This window comes from Neopsephotus bourkii, unplaced genomic scaffold (genome assembly GCF_033783945.1).
Source record: "Neopsephotus bourkii isolate Nb327-2 ecotype Australia unplaced genomic scaffold, CSIRO-AGI_Nbou_v1 NB_753, whole genome shotgun sequence".
Taxonomy (NCBI): Eukaryota; Metazoa; Chordata; class Aves; order Psittaciformes; family Psittacidae; genus Neopsephotus; species Neopsephotus bourkii.
Window position 1 is genome coordinate 3279055 of NW_026901251.1, and position 22093 is coordinate 3301147.

The 22093-nt window shown below is 36.0% G+C and overlaps 1 protein-coding gene across 1 annotated transcript; it reads left to right on the top strand.

The window, feature by feature from the left end:
* Nucleotides 1–3290: 3290 nt before the first annotated feature.
* On the top strand, nucleotides 3291–21630 carry LOC133212958 (desmocollin-2-like). Its single transcript, XM_061354825.1, has 13 exons — nucleotides 3291–3416; nucleotides 4658–4813; nucleotides 5707–5851; nucleotides 6986–7152; nucleotides 8188–8322; nucleotides 9597–9782; nucleotides 11201–11460; nucleotides 11665–11807; nucleotides 13276–13491; nucleotides 15089–15325; nucleotides 17264–17385; nucleotides 18584–18820; nucleotides 19574–21630. The coding sequence occupies exons 1-13, from the start codon at nucleotides 3372–3374 to the stop codon at nucleotides 19769–19771; spliced, it is 2247 nt and encodes a 748-aa protein (XP_061210809.1). The 5' UTR covers nucleotides 3291–3371; the 3' UTR covers nucleotides 19772–21630.
* The last annotated feature ends 463 nt before the right edge of the window (nucleotides 21631–22093 follow it).

The following is a 22093-nucleotide window of genomic DNA, read 5'->3' on the forward strand; positions in this document are numbered from 1 at the left end:
CAAGGTCCTATCAATACAACATTGCACCTTTGCTGGGGACGCTGTTAACAGTAAAGGAAACCTTTTTTTTTTTAATGGATTGAATGGATGACTGGACAGCCAGTTAAACAGCTGGATCAGCCTTTTTATGAAGGATACGCCCTATGTTTGTTACGGATTTGAACGCCATCTCCATTTGACTTTTGCATAAACAGCTATTGTCAGGTTACAGTGTTTATTTTAAAACAAGAATGAGAGAGTCTAATGTTTTGAGTCTAAGGCTTAATATTTATATAAGTGGCTTGATATTCCAAAGTGCACCCATAAGCCACAGAGTCATATGAAGAAAGTAGTAAGTAATTTGGATAATGGAAAAGGAAAAAAAGGAGACAAAATGCACACAACCAAGCACCCGGAAGCTGCTGCTCTGTGAAACACACAAATGACTGACTGCTCAGTGGTGCTGGGACATTCAGGGCATGCAAAAGAACACGTTGCAAAGATGTCCTACATGCACATTCATTTGGGAGAGTGCGCCTGTCTGACTGCATGGTCTGTTTTGGATTTATGGCAGTTCACAATTTACTGGGAGGAATAGAGGAGACCAGAAAGAAACACCACACTCTTCTTTGGTTTTAGTTTTCTTTTCCTTTTTTTTTTTTTCTCTTTTAGCCCTGACCAGTCTATGAAAGTCTATAGCATAAGAGCTGCAACAGGGCTGAGATTGAATTTGAGGATTCAGAGGTCTCCTGTGTAAATCCTAAAATAACAGAGGAATATGCCCCAAATCTGCGATCTTAATCCAAGTTCCTGTAGAAGGGACAAGTAAAGTGGATCAGTAGTTCATCGCATACAAATGCTGGGAAAATCTAGCTTTAAAAACAAAAGCTCACTGCCCTTACTGTTATTTTTTTAAATGAAAGTTTGCTACAGCTGTTTAAGTAATTAGCAAACTCGCAGAGACTTTAGCATTTCTCTGTGTAAATTTCATTTACATGAACCCCAAACTTCATGTTATTATAGTGCTATGAAAGGAATTGCATATAGTTGAGAGCATAAGAATAGCATTGAACTAACTGTTTTGGCTTTTTTTTTTAAACAAAAATTCAACAAAACTTTTATAGGTTGAAAGACATTACTTAAATATTTATTGCGAAAGCATAATGTATTTTGCATTGATACAAGGACCGTACCTTGAAAATAAAATGAGTCAGGATTTTCCTGCTTGTTGCAAGGTATTTTAATATTTCTGAATTACACAGTACAAGAAGCTGTAAAGAAAAAGATCCCACAAAGCTATGGCTAACTGAGCATAATGTTGACTCACGTAACAGAAACAAAACCTCCAGTCTGGTATTTTTGGAACTGCAGTGCTGTAATATGCAGCAATATGTGACGCCTTCAAGTGAGCCAGTGGTATTCTCTGCAACACTAAGTTTTTGTTGACAAAGGAAAGGAACCGCTTCTACAGTATTATAGGAAGTCTAGAAAACTTTTTAATTCAGTAGTTAAAAGACAGACATCAGAAGGAAGAAAGGAAGAAATTGTGTCATAATTAAAATGATGCTTCCAGTCTGTTTTTGCATTCTTGAGAGATATGTGAAATTTAGTTTATTGAAAATATCAACTACATATATGGGGTGAAATTCTGAGTCTGCATTTTGCAGTCAGCTTTGATAGAACGAGGTGCTATCCACTATCATATCGTTGAAGGAGTATTGAGAAGTTTTGATTTTTAGAACACGACACTGACACCTCTTGTACTCTGCACGGGTCATTTGTCTAGCATTTAGGTCTCTGGCCTTCATCTTTTTCAGGATGCCAAATTATTGTTGTTTAGTGCTGTGGTCCTACTGCAGTTCATTATGAGTATCCTGATTTTGGTTATTTTCAAGCTGTAGTGCTGACTTACTTGCTAATGAACCGAATTTGTTGAAGTGCATTAAAGTTTTTGTAGCCACAAGAGATAGCAAATGCAGTAAAAAAATACGTCAGAAGTATGTTGAACTTACCTGGTACTTCCTATAAACTGCATGGGTTTCTATCAGGTACATACTAAAAATTGCCAATTGTTTGTTCTAGAGGTACTCTTTATCTCTCCCATCTGTCTGCTTCATAATTTAAAGGCCTTTGTCCTCCCAAGAGTATTAAATCACTTTGTACCAGTCTGTGTTTTCTTCCTGAAGGCAAAAATTATAAGACTTAGTATTACCATTAGGCATTTTCATTAATTAATAATTTTCACTGATTTTGTGGGGCAAATGTCATAGCTACTGATCCAGTAATGAGCGTGTCTCCAACATTTTTTGCATTTAAACATATTAGTTCATCTTTGATGCTTCAGTAGTTTCACCAGCATAATAGTATCTTGTTGAAAGATAATCATGAAGCACCCATATCCTTTAGGGAACACTATGAACACAAGAGTGGAAACTAATGTAAACTTGGTCAAATCTGAGTGCATAAATGAGTTCTAGAATCTATATTTGTGATGCTTAAATGCGGAATGAGCAAATTTTTCAGGATTCCCTGTGTCAGTAAATGTAATTTTTACTTAGGGATTTCCTGTTTGTTTTCTGAGAGATGTTATTGTCTCAGTGAGTTATTGTCTGAATATATATATTTTTTACAGTTGATTTGAAAGAATGCCTTCAGTCTGCAGATTTTATCAGTTCCAGTGATGGGAACTTCAAAATTCTGGAGGATGGTTCTGTGTATACAACATCTGCTGTTTCTTTGTCTGCTGAGAAGAAGACTTTTACTATATTACTTAAAGATATTCAGGAACAAGTAGAAAAGAAAATACATGTTAGCTTGGTGGAAGAAGAAACGAAGGTGAGCTTCTAGCTTCAAGATACCTATTTGAAATACTGTATCATAGAGTACAGCTTCATGCTGAGTAATTGTGTTTGAATTTTGGAAATCAAGTAATTAGGCAAAGCACTATGGGCTAGAGTGTATTTTTATTTAGCAGTTGTTGATTACTGTGTTGTTTAAGTCAACACAGACTTGCTTTCTGAATTGGAAGATGCAAGGAAATGAAAGAAAGCAAGGAACTTAATCAGGAATGTCAAGAATTTTGAAAGCCATGTTTGAGGAATTAAAGCAGATAACATGCAAAGTATTACAATGAATGAAAAAAGTCTTGGAATACTATCACAGGCATAATCAGAAGTTAAGACTGGAAAAAAATGGTTAGTGGGAAAATTGAAATGGAGGATAAAAAAGATGAAAATTCAGAACAGTAGCTAAGCAAAAATACGAAGTTAAGAATATATGGGTATATTCTTACCTGTCTTTTTGTCTTCTAGGCCCACACACAGAAGACCAGACATGCTAGAGATGCAGTTCTCAAGCGAACTAAAAGAAGGTGGGGCCCTATTCCATCTGTTATGATAGAGAACTCACTGGGACCTTTTCCACTACAAATACAGCAGGTATATTTTATACAAATCCTAATTTTATGACCCAAGCTAGTATTGTGTGTGACTTTTATGACAAAAGAAGAACAAAAGTGAGCTCTCTTGTATTCCCTACTGATGCCATTCCAGCTATTATTCCTCTGTCCTGTTGTGTTCAGTGTGTATCTTGAGATCTTTTTGCTGAAGCAAGTTGTGATCACAGTTGTTGGGGTGAACTGGAAGTGTGTAAAAATTGTAAAAGAAGAGAGGCATACTATCAGAAGAGAGCTCATTGGCCTGGAAATCAATAAAGCATGTAATTAAAAAAATCCAACAATCCCCCAGAAAACATTGTCTAGAAAATGGTTTTGTAAACACAGGGTGAGGGAAATCTTACTTGCATGTCTGCATCCTTTCTGAAGCACGAGGTGTGTACCTGTAGCATTGAGGACTGACTATAACCTATATTATTAGGAAAAGTACTTACTGTAGTAAAACAAGTAGGCGTGAAAGAGAAATGCAAGAACTAAAGTTATCATAGATCCATCTAGCCTTCACTAGATTACAGAGTGGCTGGTAGCAGATATGTAGAGACAAGTGTAATAACAGAGTCTGTGCAGAGCAATTATTCTTATACTAATTTTACCTTCCTAACTTCTGGCATTCAATAGGTAAGGAAAGTATTTGAGGAGGAGAGTGTTTTTAAATAGGTAACTGCTAATGTTACCTCCTTGATGCTTGTAATGAAATGCAGAGAGGCTATCTGAATTGGCATATCTCTGGACTATACTCTGGGTGGTCTCCTTCCTTCCTCTCTCCTTTTATTTCCTCCCTTTCTACTTTCCTTTGCTCTTCCTTCTCTTCTTGCAAACCACATTCTCAGCGGGTGCACTAAATCCGAAATCTCTTGAACAGGGACAGAAAAAGTAAGCCATCTGTATCTGACTGTGCCTTGTTTGTGCAGTATTCTAGCAAGATTAGATTTGAAAATACTTTTTTTTTATTCACACTGTCATTTCTTTAATTGTTTGATAATCATAAACATTTCTGAGTATGAATTAACTAACCCAGTGTACACACATTGAAAAGGAAAGTAATTGCATGGCAGGCTGTTCTGTTCTGTGAAGCTTAAGCTGGTAAAGAAGTAGAGGTATATCAAGTCTTGGCTTTTTCTTTCAGAGTTCCTGCCTGTGCTAAATATGGTCATGAAAAAGGGGGAAAATATATTAGAAGGATGATGCTGTTTTCCTTGGGCTTAAAAAATGTGTTCTTTATAGGTGCAGTCAGATACAGCTCAGAACTACACCATTTACTATTCTGCAAGTGGACCAGGAATTGATCAAGATCCAAAGGGTTTGTTTTACATAGAAAGAGAAACTGGGAATATCTTTGCTACCCGTGCAGTAGACCGTGAACAATATCCGAGCTTTCAGGTATAGGCCTAAACTGTGTAAATATAATTAAATCTTTTTTTCTGTCATGCATGTATTTGAAGGCTGGGTGACAAGGAAAATCTGGGAGCAGACAAGATCTGAGTAATATCTTTGGTGTTACAGAGGTGAAATCAGTGACAAATAAATATCTGGTCATCTACATCTACAGAGTAGTTTTGCTTTTTACTACTTAGACTCTAATTACAGCATAAATGAGCTATTTATGCTATAATTTACAGCATGAGTGAGCTATTGGATTTGCATCACTTCTGAGAAGAGTTTGAAGTTATCCCAGAGTTTTTCAGGGAAGGTTGGTAAGGTGGCATAAAAACAAAATCATGAGAAACTATAGACCTGAGCCTCTCTTTCTCAAGCTGTTTCAGTGTTTTGTTAGCAAGGTACACTGCTCTCTCTGCTGGCTGAGATGTGTAAGAAGGCAGTAGAAACTGCTTCCAAACAGGTAATTTGCAGTAACTATTACTGCAGATTGTAATGAACAAATACTTTTGCTGCTGTTCTTGATTTTGTTCTAAATAGAAATATTTACGTCAAAATTTTTGGTAAGTCTGAGATTGCCTCACAGACACCTGGGAAAATGTGCTCAAGCAACTTGGAAAAAAATGTTTGACAGAATTGTTGGGGGAGGAGGAAGATTCAAATACTTGTAGTGCAAGGAATGGAAAGGGGGAAGATTGGAAAGCATTTAAAGGGTTTGTATTGCTGTCATAAGGTATCAGTCACTTCCCCTTTCATGTGGCTGAGGAGACTGGGCTTGAGCAGGTTATGCTTTGCATGCTGTATTTCACTTTATTGACTCCTCCTTTGAACTGAAAGTGTAATAATACTTTATGTTGCTTAAGCATGAAGTGAATTATTGAATTTATGTCTTACAGATCATTTGCTTTGCAACCACTCCAGATGGTTATTCACCAGAGGTACCACTTGTGCATACAATCAGGATAGAGGATGATAATGACAATGCTCCATATTTTACACAGGACCTTTTTGAGTTTTCTGTCCCTGAAAATTCCAAACCTGGTAAGGATTGTTCTAAATCGGTAAACACAATTACTACTACTCAGCTCATTTGCATACCAGTATGACTAAGTGTAATTTTGCCTTTTAATCACTTTCAGTGGCATTTCCTAAGGAGTATTTCTTTACAGCAAAGACAGAATTTGCAAAGAGCAGGTCAAGATTTCTTAAGGATTAAAAAATCCAAAATGCCATCTCAATCATATTGAAAAGTATTGTTTCAAGTAGAAGTTTTTAAAAATTGAGATTATTTGGTGTTTCTAAGAACTTCCAAATGTTATTCTTTTCATTTTATCCAAGATGCCTGTTTCCATAAAATGTTGATTGACAGCACAGCAGTTTTTAATGATTAGTTTCATAAGCAACTAAATTAGATGTGTTCTAAGGTGTAAAAGGCTTTTGATTAAGCTTAGAGTAATTTTCTGAGCTGATGAACTAAGGACTTTCCCTGAGAGAGGACAGGAGGGGACAAAGTCTTGCTTCTGCATGTACTTGTAAAAGATAGGGATTTGCCTGTTACTGACTTATCTGTGTTACAGAGGACAAAAGCAGGGGGGAAGGTGGAGAATAAGGAATGCAAAAGCCATTGTATACCCTTCCTTGCTCATATCTTAGGCTAAGGCTATAGAGTGGGGAAAGTCTAATGTGCTTCACAAAAAAAAAACAAGCAAAGTATCTTCCTCTTCACCCCAAAACATCAATTGCATTTCACTGTCTGAGCTGCTCTACTTACTGATACAAAGTGGAGTTCCAAAACTGCTGGGGCTATAGGCATAAAATACAGCAGCTCTCCCCACAAAGCAGGACTGAACCTTCCCTTTGCATTCTCCCTACAACTCCTCTTCATCTGTATTTGAGATGGTCAGTTAGAACACACTGTCAAAACCACTAACTGAAATCTAGAAATTTTGGTATTTATTTCTGATAGCTCAATAATATCAACTTTGTCTAAGAAGGAAAGAAAAAAAAAAAGCCATTACTGTATTTTAGTACCATTTACTGTGTTTTTATTAGTTTCATTTAAAGCTAAATGATCATATAGCTATTTTCATGTATCTAAAATATAAATACCTGTTCAAATAGCTTTTGATCATTTCCAGATTTTTCTTTAACAAAAAATTGCTGTATTGTTCACAGGTGTCATTGTTGGAAAGGTGACTGCGGAGGACAGAGATGAGCCTTATACTCTGCATACTACCTTGAAATACCGCATTGTGTCACAAAATCCACCAGTAACTCCAGCATTTTCTTTACATGGTGACACAGGTGTCATTGCTGTATTATTGCCACAGCTGGACAGAGAGGTAATCTTTTCTGAAGCATGCTTAGCTGTCATCTAGTGCACACAGATAGGTTCTTAACTGCTGGCATGGGAATCATCCAACAAATCATTGTTTATGATTTTTATTTCCCTCAGTAATGAGGTTCTGAAGCTTTCCAGAGATCTGTAATTTGTCCAGAGAATTTCTGTATAGAAAATCCCACTGCTCTCTTATTTGACCTATGGATTGAAAGTCCTATGAATTTTCACTCTTTTTCTGTTCATGAATCCCATGAGCCACTCTTTCTCCTAATCAAGCTCTGTTTGAGGTGCTGCTTGCTTCTCTACAGGGAAAATGAACCAGATTTTTTGGAAGTAATTGTTCATCCTGTCTTAACAGAAATACCTCTGATGTCTGAAACTAAACAGCAATATAACATTTCCTAAAATTAAAGTGCAGACCATTTATGCTTATCAGCTAACTTTCAAGTAAATAAGATACAGGGGTTTTAGTTATTATTTTATTTGGGATTTTTTTTAGGGGAGGGGGTAAAATGTGCTGTGAGATACTGTTTATAGTAGAAAATCTGACAGGCATATGTAATTCAAAATAATCTTTTTAGCATAAGACACTCATTTTAGAAGAAAATCACTGCTGCAGGTACATCTTTTCTGAGGATAAAAAGACTCATATTCTGGCATACTTACGTTGCTTCATGGCTGAAAGTCCATGTTAGCAGTGTATTGCAGAATTGTGCAGTTGCATGTACACTGCTCGACTTTTGTAGCAAGAGAAAAATGCAGTGACTGTGACTACTAAAAAAAATATCACAGTGACTACTGAGGGAAGAAAGGCCTGATAAATTAGTCTACTGCCTATCTTTTAATGGTAAGTCTATGAAGTGGAACAGGAGGGGTGTTTTTCCTCCATCTAAGAAACCTAATGTTATTTCCAGGCACTAAATTTAGAGCAGAGTTAGGGAACTGGAGTAAAATATTTAATTCTACTCTTGTGTGTAATTATGTGATTGAAGAATGAGTATGCCAAACTTCTTTATGCTTTTATTCCTCTTTTCAGCTGGTACCCAGTTACACTTTGTTAGTTGAAGTGAGAGATATGGCAGGCCAGCCTTTTGGTTTGTGTACTACAGGAACAGCTGTCATTAGAATCGAAGATATGAATGACAATGCACCATGCTTTAAACAAATGCAAGTAAGTCTTAATAAATGTCTGTTAAAAAGAGGAGGGAAAAAAAAAACCCCCCCCCAAAGCCTATTTTTATCACCTTTCTAGTTTCCTGAAGGGCAGTGACGCCTAATGCCCTGAGATAACTAATGCCAATATAGACATTTCAAAGCACCCTGTTCATTGATGTGCTGTTTGTTAATTAGACCTATTATTATGTTAGTTGCTTTGGTTCATTTGCCTTATGTCCTGAGAGAAAGCTGGCATGACTCATTCATTCACTTCTGCTGCAGTGCATAGTTTTAGAAATTCCATAATTTAACCATTTTCAGGGAGAGGACAGATTTACTCCTAAGCATTTTCATGACCTTGTTACCATTTGGCCAGCTTTTGGCTACTTGTGTATTGCAAATGTAAAAGTTAAGTGTCGATGAAGTAGATGAAAGTATTTTCACCAAGATTTTCTAGCTTTTCCAACTTTTCTTCCATCCACAGAAGAATTATTTAAACCACTTCTTGTTCACCAATAGCTATAACTCATACTTAAGTCTTTGCTTATTGCAGCCATCTCTATGAGAGCAGGTCTTAATAACAACATATATGGGTCAAATACCACAGGAGATTTTGTAATATGAAATTCATAAAAAAATAATTCATTACCTGTGAGGCACACATACCTTGTCCTTTTCATTCACTTCTGTAGAATATCATCAGTAATATTAATTCAGAATCACTCTTATTCTATACAAGCTCAAGAAGCACAGATAACATAACTCTTTCAAAAAATAAAAAAGTAGGAAGAATCCTTGTCGTTCAAATACAGATGTATTTCACTCTTCTTGGCTTTTCTTCAAGTTCCCGTGGGGTTTTTTATATATATATATATATATATATATATATTTTATTTTTTTTTTAATTTATCCCCATGTCTTTTCTAATGCTGAGCTTGATGGTGTAGGCAAATTAGCATGTAGAGCTGAGGTAACTGGGGAGAACTGTGCTAATTTACATTTCCTGGAAGGAGAATTCCAGGTTTAGTTACGTTAGTGTATGAAGGAGCTGAGATTTCATCTGTGCTGTCAGGAAGGGTTTACTGTTTTACTTAGGGTGTAAGGGAGAAGTGGGAGAATTATGCTAATGCGTGAAAACAAAGTAAATCATTACAGCAATTTGGTAAATTGACCCCTTGGGTTTAAGTAGTCTTATCTAAATACAGTGTTCTTCAGTCTTGCATCATAGAATGGTATTCTTCAATTTAAATTGATTTTTTTTCTTTTTTTTTTTTTCCTGGATACTCCAAGTATGAAACACGAGTGGAAGAAAACAGAGTGAATGTAGAAATACTGAGAGTCTCTGTTGTTGATCTTGATGAACCTGGTTCACCTGGCTCGGGAGCAGTGTATGAAATTATAAAGGGAAATGATGATCGGTCCTTTGAAATTACAACAGACAAAAACACAAATGAAGGAATACTGTGTGTTGTCAAGGTATGTAGAAATGGAACTGCTACAGGAAAATTTGTATGTCTTCAGGTGTTGCTTTTAAAACCAATAATCTAGAACTCATTCAAAGAATATCAGCAACTATCGGGCAAATCATGCTTTCTTCCTGATCTGAACTTACTTCTAGTTCACATTGCATAATGCGCTGCAGCTGGGTTCATATGTGGTACATAACCTGCAAAACTCATCACCTGGACTACTCCTCAATTTTGCACATAATTCAAGGAATTCCGTTTGATTGGTCATTCCAGAATAGCTTGGTGCTTTTGCCTGGTTCCACAATTGGAGTTGTTTAGACTTAGGGGTGTAAGCGAGGAATGCTTAATGGTTGGGTTTTTAAGAGAAATGGGAGTGTTGCAAAGGAGGGGAAGGATGAACACCTCTAGCCTTGCCCTGTCTGGGAGTTGTTTGAACTTACTAATTCAGGATAAACCTCTCCAGGTTTTATTTTGCAGGGTAGTGACTTCAGGTTTGCTTTTTTTAGTGTGTGAGGGAGTCCGTGTACATGTAAGACTACATGTTAGTTTAGTTATTTGTTATACCTCGTACTTTACAGACATGTCCTTTTATCAGGGCATCCTTTATCAGGTTGTCCTTTATCATCATGCTTCACCATGCTGTTTTTTATTATCTCTTAAAACTGCAATAGCAAATAACTTGTAAGGATCAGGGAAGACTAATACTTAATTTTGAAAATGTAAATCGTAAGGATAGAGTTTGGGGGGTTTTATTTATTGCTTTTTGTTGCTGGCAATTATTAGAACCTTTCCTAAAGCTGCATCCTTGGTATACAAACTCTGTTGAAATTGCTTATGTTTAAAGTACTGCTGTAGTAGACTAAAGAGTATTATGACTTTAGGATATAAATAGCTGTATTAAAGGCATACAGTGATACTGGAGAAGTTGTCTGAAGGATAAATGGAAGATAATGATCAACACCACAACTTCAGATGGTTCAGTTGTATTTCTAATGGATAAAGTTTTACTAGGAAGTAAATGTAGGTGCTAGCAATAAGCATGATTGACCTGTGCTGGAAAGCAAATATACGTAACCTAAAAAAACCCAGCCAACCAGATATAGGGTTAGAAAATCCTCTACCACATGTAATTCTTATCTTGGTTTGATTATTGACTATCAAAATATTCACCTAAAATTTTACAGTGGTGCTGATTACCTTATTAGGGGTAGTTCCTTAGGTTTTCTTTGAGTAACTTAGAACTTGAATTTTTTTATATCATGCCCCTTTGCCTTGTGTCAAGCTGGATGTTCCAGAAGGTAGCTGACTTCTTTTGTAAATAAATGTGGTACAGTTTTATGTATTTAATAGATGGCCAGTGGAAACAATAATCAAGTTTTTTATTGGTTTAAAAGAAAAAAAACAACACCCCACCTCTTATTACAGGGACTGGACTATGAAAGTGCCAAGCAAAGGATCCTTGTGATCGCAGTCAACAATGAGGCACCCTATATGCTGGCACCACATTCACAACAGCTTTCCCAGAGTACCAGCTCTGTTACAGTGCATGTCCTGGATGTGGATGAGGGGCCGGTGTTTAAACCCTGTCTGTTACGCATAGATGTTAAAGAATGCGAGGACATTGGAACAGCTATTGGGAGATACGTAGCAGAAGATCCAGAAACTGGAAATAGTGAAGGCATAAGGTATGAAAGAATGTTCCTTACTAATTTATTTAGATTACAGCATGAGTGGGATATGGGAAGAGAGAAATAGTTATTGATGCTGTATGCGTGTGTGTGCGTCTGCCCACAGGAGTGTATGTGAATACATGTATCTATATGTGTATGTATGTACATACATGTGTGTGTATGTTTGAGATCTTTAACCAAGCAAGTTATTCTTGTTAGCTACCGGATAGCACCTGGCCAATGTAATTGGATCAACATAGATGAAAAATCGGGTGAAGTCAGAACTGTTAAAGTCTTGGACCGAGATGTAGGAGACATGAGAAGAGGTCAATGCAATATCACAGTCCTTGCAGTAGACAGAAGTGAGTACTAAATGTTGTTGGTATTCCTTACATGCAAATTTAGCGTGAGGACAGCTTTGTTTCAGACCAGAGGTCCACATAGTCCCTTGTCTTGTCTTTCGGATAGCTCTATCAAATGCTTAGGTAATATTATACATTAGGGAATGCATTCAAAAAATTGGGGCAAATTCTCAATGTTTTCAAAAGTTAGCTGCTCCCATTTAAAATCCTTCAGTTAGGTTTAAACTGAGGGATTTTCCTGTGAATTGCATTCCTTTTATTTCCCAGCTCTTTTTTTAAATGATACCACTTGGCAGCTGTGAAGTTGATGAAAGTAGAGAGAGAACTCATTGAAAAAGTTGTTAACCTTGCAACTTTTTCTGTTTCCTGCTCTATTTGACTTCTTGGTGTCATGCATTTAGAAACGCTTAATTTAAGGACCTCTAAGAATATCTGTATTAATTGCTGTGTATTATTGTGCTCTTATTCTCAGTCATCTAGATTCTGTAACAGTGTTAACACTATGTGTTGCTCAAGTGATAAGCTGTCACATATTACTCTGATCATAAAGGAAGAGTTATAAACTCAGATTCTCATTCTAAAACAGGTTTTTGTTCTGACTTAATGTGAGTGTTCATCTATTTCTGATTAATTCGTGTATATGCATTTACTGTAGGGAAAGATGTAATTTTGCCTTAACATCATGTATGCAAGAAGATTAAATAGACCTTTCACTTCCAAATGCTAAATGTACCAAATAGATTATCAGAGAAAAATGTTAGGCCACACCTTAAATTCTAAAATAAATATCTTGTATTAAAAGGAAAAATAGACTGCCTTTATAAATCCCGTGGCAGGATTTAGTATGAGCCCTTATGTGCTTAAGCCACAGTAGGAGTAGAGAGCAGACCGTTGAAAGTTGCTTTGCAGCTAAAAATTCTAACTCTAAAGCTTGCATATTAAAACTAAATGTAGATAATATGAATTTAAATTGTTCAGAATTTCTATTGCATAAAAAGTAAGCAACTGACTCGGAGGGAAGAGGACAGAAAGAAGTCTACTATTTCTGAAAATGTTTGTGTTCCAAGGGAGGGGAGGGTAGAGAAAGTGTAATCTATTTCCTCCTTCACTTTCTGCTTTTGACTCTCAGTATGGTGTCCCATCCTTTAGCCTTGATTTATGGGCTCCTTCTCCTCTTATTATCATAGAATATTATCTGTGACCACCCATACCTCAGCTAAATACATTGTGTGCACATGCAGAATATGGAACTTTGGGAGCTGTTAATCCATTCTATAACCAGCCAAACAAAAAGAAGCAGCCAAGAGCAATCTCTGGGAGCCCCCCTCTCTTCCTGGCTAAATCAGCAGCTGCTTTCCACCTTACTTCTGAACTTGGATATTATAATTTATGACATTTCATTGGGAAAGTTGAAATAAATATGTGATGTTATAAGTAAGTGCTAAAAGTAGTTATTTTTATCTCATAGATGGCAAAACAGGCACTGGGACAATTCAGGTTTTCATTGTGCCTGGGAACAAGAATTACCCACGAATCACCAAAACTGAGTATATCATGTGCAGAGACAGGAAACCGATCTGCCTTACTGCACAGGATGGTGATGAGTCTCCTTACAGCACACCCTTCGTCTATCGCATAACTGACCGTAGCTTGGCTTCCATGTGGAAGATAACTCGACACAATGGTAACTTAATGCTTTGTCCTCCTCACTTAGGTGTAGGTTGCTAGAGGAGGCTTTGCTACATCTGCCTTGGGGGGACTATAAGAATAGATTGGTTGAATGTATCTTAGGTGTTGGTGTACTCAGTGGGGCCGACAAGGTGGGCCTGATGATCTCCAGTGGTTCCTCTATTTCATTTACTATACAGGAGGAGATGAAGATTGTGCCAGAAATAAAGGGAAACAGCTAAAGTATTCTTTATTTTAACTGTCCTGGGTTTGAAACAATTTGCAGAAGTTAAGAAGGTGGCACTGTTTGCATCACAAAAGGAATGGTAGTATGTGCTGCCTCTTAAAGCATAAACCAGAATCCGTCCCCAGCATCCTTGGGTCAGCAACCAGTTGCTGTCTGAAATTATGATGTAAAAATATTAGGTGGGAGAATAAAAATAGATATAATGAAGTGTGTCATCATAATTTAAAAGAAATTTAAGAATGAAATCACTAGTACTCTAAAGAAAAAAATCAACTTTTCTTAAGCTGCTATTTATGGGGGAGAACTGAAAAACTAAGTTTTACCTAAAATTGATTAGAGGCTGACTAAAAAAATCATGGAAGGTTTTTTTTTTTTTAGTACTGCAGTCAGCCAGTACATTTCAGTAAAGCTGAGCTGGGTGAAAGAAAACATTACTATCTCCCTTAATGTGTTTCTGTTAACTTTTCTAATTTCAATAGAAGCTAAATAATTTATTACCAAAGGAATTGCTGTTTCCTAAAATTTGTTTATATAAGAAGTTATAGCTGATGGTGTTTTCTTGGTGGGTGCTAGGTGATGGCAACAAGAGCAGCACATATATTTGCTGCTATGTTGTAATGAATTAGACTAAAAAGGATCTGGTTCTCAAGTGTTCCATCAAACGTCACTAATGAAATGCTAGACAACAAGCATGCCTTAAAGTTTATATTAGGCAAATTGAAAAAAAATATTTGGATGATACATGTAGTTTCATATACCTCATCATAAAGCAACATTATATACATCAGTGTCCGTCTTGTACATATTTTTCACAAATGATTTATTTTGCCCTTTAAAACACATGTTCACTAATCATTGCTGCTATGGAGGGCAGTAGACTAAATGGATTTTACTTCCCAATGAATATAGCAATAGAGCTAAAGAGTGGAAGAAGTATAAATTAAATTTACGATTATTCCACCTACACTACCGTAAGTCATTTTAATAAATGCCAATTCAGTTGATGGTCTTTACTAGTAAGCCCAAATAGTTTCATTTATTATAATCAACTGAATTGGAGTTTCAAATTACATGTTGTCAGAAAGCTGTGTAAGGTTTACTTTTTCAGTTCTAACATTTAAAAGGTGCTGAAAGTATGAATACTTTCACGATGTAGTTTTGTGTCAACACATTTGAGCTAGCTTTAAACTAGCTAATGCAGATCTGGTAGCAGTGTAGCTGTAACCAAAGGGAATATTGTGACTAAGTTCACATTTATGACAACAGAATTTTAGGTATTATTAACACTAAACCTGTTTTTTTTCTGGTTTGTTTTTGTTTTTTTCTTTTGTTTTGTTGTTTTGGTTTTGTTTTTTTTTTTTTTCAGATAATTCTGTGTATCTTTCACCAAAGGGTGATATTCCATTTGGTACATATGATATTCCTATAAGTGTGATTGATAATGGAGGAAAGGTAGGAGAGAACCACATAAAAGTCAACCTCTGTGACTGTGTTACTCCAACCGAATGCAATGGTGGCCAAAGCCGTGAACTTGCTGGTGGAAATGTTACTCTTGGCGTGTGGGCCATCCTTGCAATGATCTTAGGGTCACTATTATTGCTGCGTAAGTACACTTGTTTTGGTTTTTTAACACTAAGTGCAAAATACTTCATTTTAAAAGTAGCTGAAGACACCTGATTCAAACTTGATTCAAAAATTTTTTATTTAGGCAGTTGTATAGCTGTCATTACTGACTTAATCTAGCTACTCTATTTGTATCTGTATCACAAGCTTCTTGCTCTCATCTTCTCCTGCAGTTACTGTGTGTAGATTTTTGTTTATTATTCTGAGTACAGTTTATGTAAAATATTCTGTGTGTTCATGCTAGCAAGGCCAGAAAACCTGCATTCAGAACTTGAACCAGAAGAGGGTGAGATTTGTAGTGCTTATCAGATCTTGTCTTGAGGCAAGTATAGCAAACTTTGTGAGCTTAGTGCTCAATGTTTTGGGATGCACATTTCTGTTTATAGGAATGCAGAAATCAGTTTCCAAGAGCTTCTTGTGACCTTTCTTGTGTCATGGATTAAAACATGGAGTATCTGAGACATTAACGAGGGATTTTATAAGAGCCAGTGTAATGTTGAAGGACAGGTTGGATACCTCTGCAATGGACCAAATTCTTGAAAACATACTGTTTGCCCAAAGACTGACAGATACTTAGCAGGTTAATATTGCTGTTAACCAGTGTGGTGATGACTATGATGTGTAATAGCAAAGCTACATATTTTTTTTTTTTCTTTCCCATTTTGTTTGTTTGTGGTTTGGTTTGCTTGGTTTTAGTTCTTTCTTTTCCATTTTCTCAATTAATGATAAACTTGTCTTGCCTCTGTTCTGTTCTCCCCCTGTTCTTACGCAAGTAGGTAGAACACTGGGACCTGCACACGTTTTGGGGATAAGATAGATCCATATTTTATCCCAAGAGAGCAGGTACCCAATTTGTGATACAGCCCAGAGGTGTGGCTTTCAGATGTGGGGATGCTCAGTAGGGGGACTGTGTGAAACGTCAGCTAGCTTTTGTCACTACCCCTTGCCTGCAGCCTTCCCAGACAGACCCATTATTTTACTGTGGCTAGGTTTTACTCTGTGTGTCTTCTAGTCAGTACTGTCATGAATGTCTTCTTCCCATCTGCCTGCATGAGGCAGCAGCCTGCTGGAACCACTGATGCAGATCTCACTGACAGCTGCAGAAGCTAAATGAGCTTGAAAGTAGCTCTTGGCCAGTTTCCACAGTTTATGTGTTCAGAGATCAGACTGCTCAGTGAGCAGTTAGGCAGAACTATTCTGTTCCTTGTGGATTTCTTTGTTTTTAAGCTATCAACTTGGAAATAGAAGGAGAGATAATTCTCTGACTGAAATGTTTAATCCTTTGTTTAAGAGAGGTATTGGTTGCTTGTGAGTCTTTTATATAAAGTAATTTCTGTCTGAGTCTCCATGACAACACAAAGTAGTAGTATAGGAGGGATAAACTGAATACAAGGAATTAAATAAGACTGTTCTGTAACATAATGCTTGAAGTCCTCTAGGGTTCTGCTGACCTTTCTGAGAAGCAAAAGTTTCTGGTATTAGGACCTTTAGCTTAGTCCTTTATCATAGTTCCTTATGATATAATTTGACATCTTCATAAATGAAAAATATATAATGTATAACTTTGTAGGCATAAAATGTGATTTTTCACCTGGATTTGGTCTAAATTTATTGCTGTGAAATTTTGCAGTCACAGTGTTTTCATAAAGGATGCTTGCATTTCTTTTAGGGAAAACCAAGATGTGTTCTAGAAGAGTGACATAGTTCACCAGTGTAGTGAAAACACCATGTACTGTTTGAAAAAGTGTATATATGTTCAGTTTTGTGTATGGGCATTTTTGGAAATGAAGTATTTTTTAACCTATACTTGATGCTTAGGCATTTTAAAAGGCTGCTACTGGAAAATTCATTGTCAGAAAGAAGATACCACTATGAGTTAAATTTCATAGTATTTTCCTCACTTATTTCCTTTCCATAGTAATCCTGATCACAATTTGTGGCTGCTGTGGTTCTGGAGTAATGCACAGGCATGTGACTGATGATTGTGCCAATCATAATTTAATCATTTCAAATACAGAAGCTCCAGGAGAAGAAGTGATGGTATGTTGTCTATTTACTTCAGTGTACTAATGTAGAATTAAGGTATTCATAGCATTTCAGTTTGAGAACAGGACCATGTTCCAGTAAGTGATCTAGTAAAGGAAATAAGCAATATGAATAAGAATACCCTCAGGGATCATTAGATGTGCTTTGCTATTTAAGAAGAAGTTGAAAATTCTTTTTTTAGGCTGATTTGGTAGTACCGTGTATGTTTAAACATATCTTGTAGTTAGCCTGGCTGCTTATAATTCTTCCAGACTTTAACTGTTTAGTTGGAAATTTCAGGTGAACTTTTTAATCACTTCAGTCATTTTCAGCAATGAGATTAGGTGGAAATCTACTATTTTGCCTATGTCAAGTGTGTGTGTATGGTCGAACATTATTGCAGGTGCAGTTTCTGCCTTTTCTCTGAAAAATGACCCCAAATACAGCTGATTTTTGAGCCGGGGGGGGGGGGGGGGGAGGTAGTAAATAGTCGAACAGTCCATGTTCATGAAATATGTTTGTGCTTTTGGCATCTAAATTTTTTTAAGATTCAGTCTACCTTGAGCTCAGTCCAGCCCAGCACTGCATTCATATACAAGAACCTAGCTCTTTCCCTTCTCCTCTGTCTTCTACCCCCTGACTTTGCCCTCCCCAAGAAAAGGAGATTAGTTTAAAAACCATTCATTTAACCTCACCTTGAAAAAAATCCTAATGATGACAAGTGTCAAACTTGTTGCCTATGAAGCATAATGTAGTGCCATTATGAACTGATAATGTAGTTTTAATTTGTGATCCCATACTAGTTTTAGCACATTTAATGTGCTATGCTAACTTAATGGGCGAAGAAACAGAATGAAACTCATGCGTATGACTATATCTGGCTTAGTGGCTTAAATGTTGTTGACTTGAAAAAAACAATTATTTTTACATGTTAACTTAAGAAACTAACATATGGATTATAGTACAGCTTTCATTGGTTTCAAAATTCAGTGTTTGTATCTCATATTTAAATGCAGATTTTTTTTTTTCTACTCCTTGTGGTAGTATCCTTTCCAAAGACTGCTTAGTGATCCTTATGCACTAAGAGCTAAGTACAGCTTTTTGTTAAAAAAATAGAGACTTCCCAGTTCTCAGTATTGACAGTTCCTGGCTGCTGTTTCATCTTTTGAGTTAAAAAAGTAAAGGTATCTCCACTGCTGCATCTGTTTTTTAGGATCACAATATAATTCCTCTACAGAATACATGTGATCAAGGAGGATATGGAATAAAAACAGGAGATCAACAAACATTTGAAATGACTAAAGGAAGAGGGCATACCTTGGAATCAGTCAAAGGAGGTGGACATCAGACTCTGGGATCAGTTAAAGAAGGAGGAGGACAGACTATGATGGATACGTGTAGATACTCCTACTCAGAATGGCATAATTTCACACATCCTCGTTTAGGTGAAGTAAGTATTCCCAAATGGTTTGGTGTTTTGTTTTTTTTTGGTTTTTTTGAGTGTAGGCTATGGTCAATAAACGTGTACATTTCAATGAAAGCATGTATTTGTGCTAGAAGGGTGGCTTTCTGTAGTTTTCATTTCCTTTGCTCCTCTGCATCCCCTTTGGAATATTGCCCTTTCAAAAAATTATCCTTTCCTTATTTAGACATAAGTGTAAATAACTTTCTTTTCTTGGCTTACACTATAGGCAATATGCTATTTTTCGTTTACAAGACTTACTTTACTCAAGCTTTTGTTACATCTTTCTGACAATGTCTGTTTGTCTTATTTAACTGCTGCCTTTGTACTAATTTAAACCTGATACTTACCTTAGCAGTGTTGCAGGAATGAATGTACAGCATTAGACATGTAGCTGCTCCATGTTTTGGAGATCAGAAACTCTCAGTCCTTGCCTAACTGCTTATGTGTAAATCAGTCTTAATTTTGGATAGAGTTGCTTGACAGGTTTAAACAGGTTCTTCCTCTTTTATTATTACATACACGATTAGTAGAAATTATTTCTTTATTAAATACTTATATTTTGTAGTCTTAATGATATAGACCAATCATGTGCATTTTTTGTATGTAGGAATCCATTAGAGGACACACTCTGATTAAAAATTAATCAATGAAAGGTAAATCAAAAAGAAATTATTTTTATGCAATATGTTTAGGATAACAATTTAAGAAAATAATAAGATGTGTTCTCTTCTTATGCAGAAGGTGCACCTATGCAGACAGGATGAAGAACAGAAGCACTCTGAAGATTATCTCCTTTCATATAACTATGAAGGAAAAGGATCCTTGGCTGGCTCTGTAGGCTGCTGCAGTGATCAGCATGAAGAAGAGGCACTTGACTTCTTAGATCAGCTGGAACCCAAGTTTAGGACATTAGCAGAAACATGTGTAAAAAGATAAATGTGCCTTTCACAGTGCTGAAAAAAATCCTGTAAATAAGTGGCTGTTGTACTTCTGTGGTACTAGGTATTTTGGAATTGAGGGGGGGCAGAGGTTTATCAAAATTAGTATAGACTGGTGAGAGTGTAACTAACTTAACTTTAATTTTCAACTTTTTTTTTTCATTTCTGCTAGACACACTCCATCAGAAATAAGGGATTCAAAATATTTTTTCTTTGGACTATGTTGATATAATAATGCTAGTTTCTACTTAGATTCCATTTCCTATTCTTTGTGATTACTTTAAAGTACAAAATTTGGTGTTGTCCTTTTTCAATTAATTATTCAGCTTCAAGATTTTATTATATTTAGGTTTGGAGAAGGAAAGCTTTTTAACTTGATGTTTCTTTGTTTTAATTCTGTAGAAATAAACTGAAAAACATTACTGGTGGATCTCAAATACCTTGTTAATTTTTTAATTTATATGAACTGAGTTGCAAAACACTTTTTCATTTTTCACTTAAAATACTGATGAATACATTAGAAAACTTTATATTTTGATTGAAAATTAAATATATATATATTGTATATATGTAAAATAATATTAAAAATATTTTTTTCTCCTAATGGGTTACCACCCATCAAACTTGCTATCCTAAGGGATTTATGGCATCCACACATAGGGTATCAGCATCGTATGCGAGTATGTATTTTTCTTTTAAGGAAATAAAAGATTAAAAAAAAATAATCAGGAAATAGGGGTAACTGTTGTACTTCAAATGAATGCAAGACAAATCTCATGTTTACTTGACATAAGATTGTACCTCAGCTTCTTGAGATTTTTAGCATAGGATCATTACAGAAATGATGAACATTGCCAAGAGTTTTGTCCAGTGTAGCTACCTCTACCTTTTGTACTTGCCTTATTACAGACTTCATTAAATTGTTTCTTTCTGTAAGTAGAACTTGACAGAAGATAGAGCTCAAGTGACCTGAGAGTACACAGCATTAATAATGTGTTTTACAGATAGCTTTATTTGAGATGCAAAATTACACTTGGATAAACTGTTTTGAGTATATTATGCGGTGGTTGTGGAGGTGAGCATTTATACAGATCTCTGGCAGAAATCATCTGAATCCCATTTGTTATTTTACTAGATTAAGCATACATATACATTATATATATATCCAAAAGTCTGAGATAGCTTTGGCAGGTGATAGTAGTAGGACCTGAATGCTACCTTAAGCATTTCTGGAATTCAGCCTCTGCTTCCCAGGTTTTATACGTTTTTAATATTTGAACTCCTAATTAAGTAATCTGTCCTCTGCACTCCAGGAATTCTCTTCTGCCTTAAAAGAACGTCTTTCTGACTATAAGAAACTTGTGCAATTACTTTTTTCTGTTCCTATAATTCTGCTTTTAGGATTTGCTCTGTAAACAAAAGCCTTAAGGAGATACTTTTTACATGTTTCTATAGTTAATGATCTGTAAAAGAAATTATTAGTAACAACAAATAGTCATGCTGCTCTAAATTTCAGTTGCTGCTGACTTCCAGTGGTTGCAGTTTATTCTACACAAATTATGGTCAGTGGAAATCCATAACGGTATGAAAACTTAACCAAATTTGTAAAATAGTACTTTTAAAACCACCTGTTTCACACTGTAAATGGGCTTCAGAATATTTCTGATAGGAACTAGCTGTGGTTAATAACTTCACAGATGAATGTTAAGTATATTTTAGTCTACTATTTGAAAGTTGTGATGAATTCATCCTGAACTAGATACACTGGCAATGATAAGAGCAATAGTCACCAGCAGCAAAATACTAGATGAAAACCAAGGTGTTCTGAACTTGATTTAAAAAATTCGTGCTAACACTGTTAGTGTATTAGCACTACTTCTTAACACTACTCTATCAGTAACATAAATGGCTTTTGCTGTACATGGATAGGCAGAACCATAGCTGATGTAAGTCAGAGTGGCTCTGCTGATGCCAGTGGAGCTATGCTGTTTTTATGCCAGATAAGATCTGTCCCATTTGTGTCTCATATCTTTAGTTATTGGATATACACTTTTTAAGGTAATGTTAATGTCTTCTTTCTTCCCCATACCCCTCCCCTCCCCCATTAATGTTTGCTGGTTAGGTTTTGTTGGTTAGGCTTTGTTGTTTGTTTGCTTGTTTGTTTGTTTTTTAATGATTTAAAACCCCTGTGGTTCAGAACGAACTAAGGTAAAAAACTAAATGCACTCTTTAGAAAATTACTTGGGCTGTGTCATAGAGAAACCTCTGGAAATATGGTTTCTTGCCTCATGAAATATAATAGTAGCACTCTTGTAAAGGA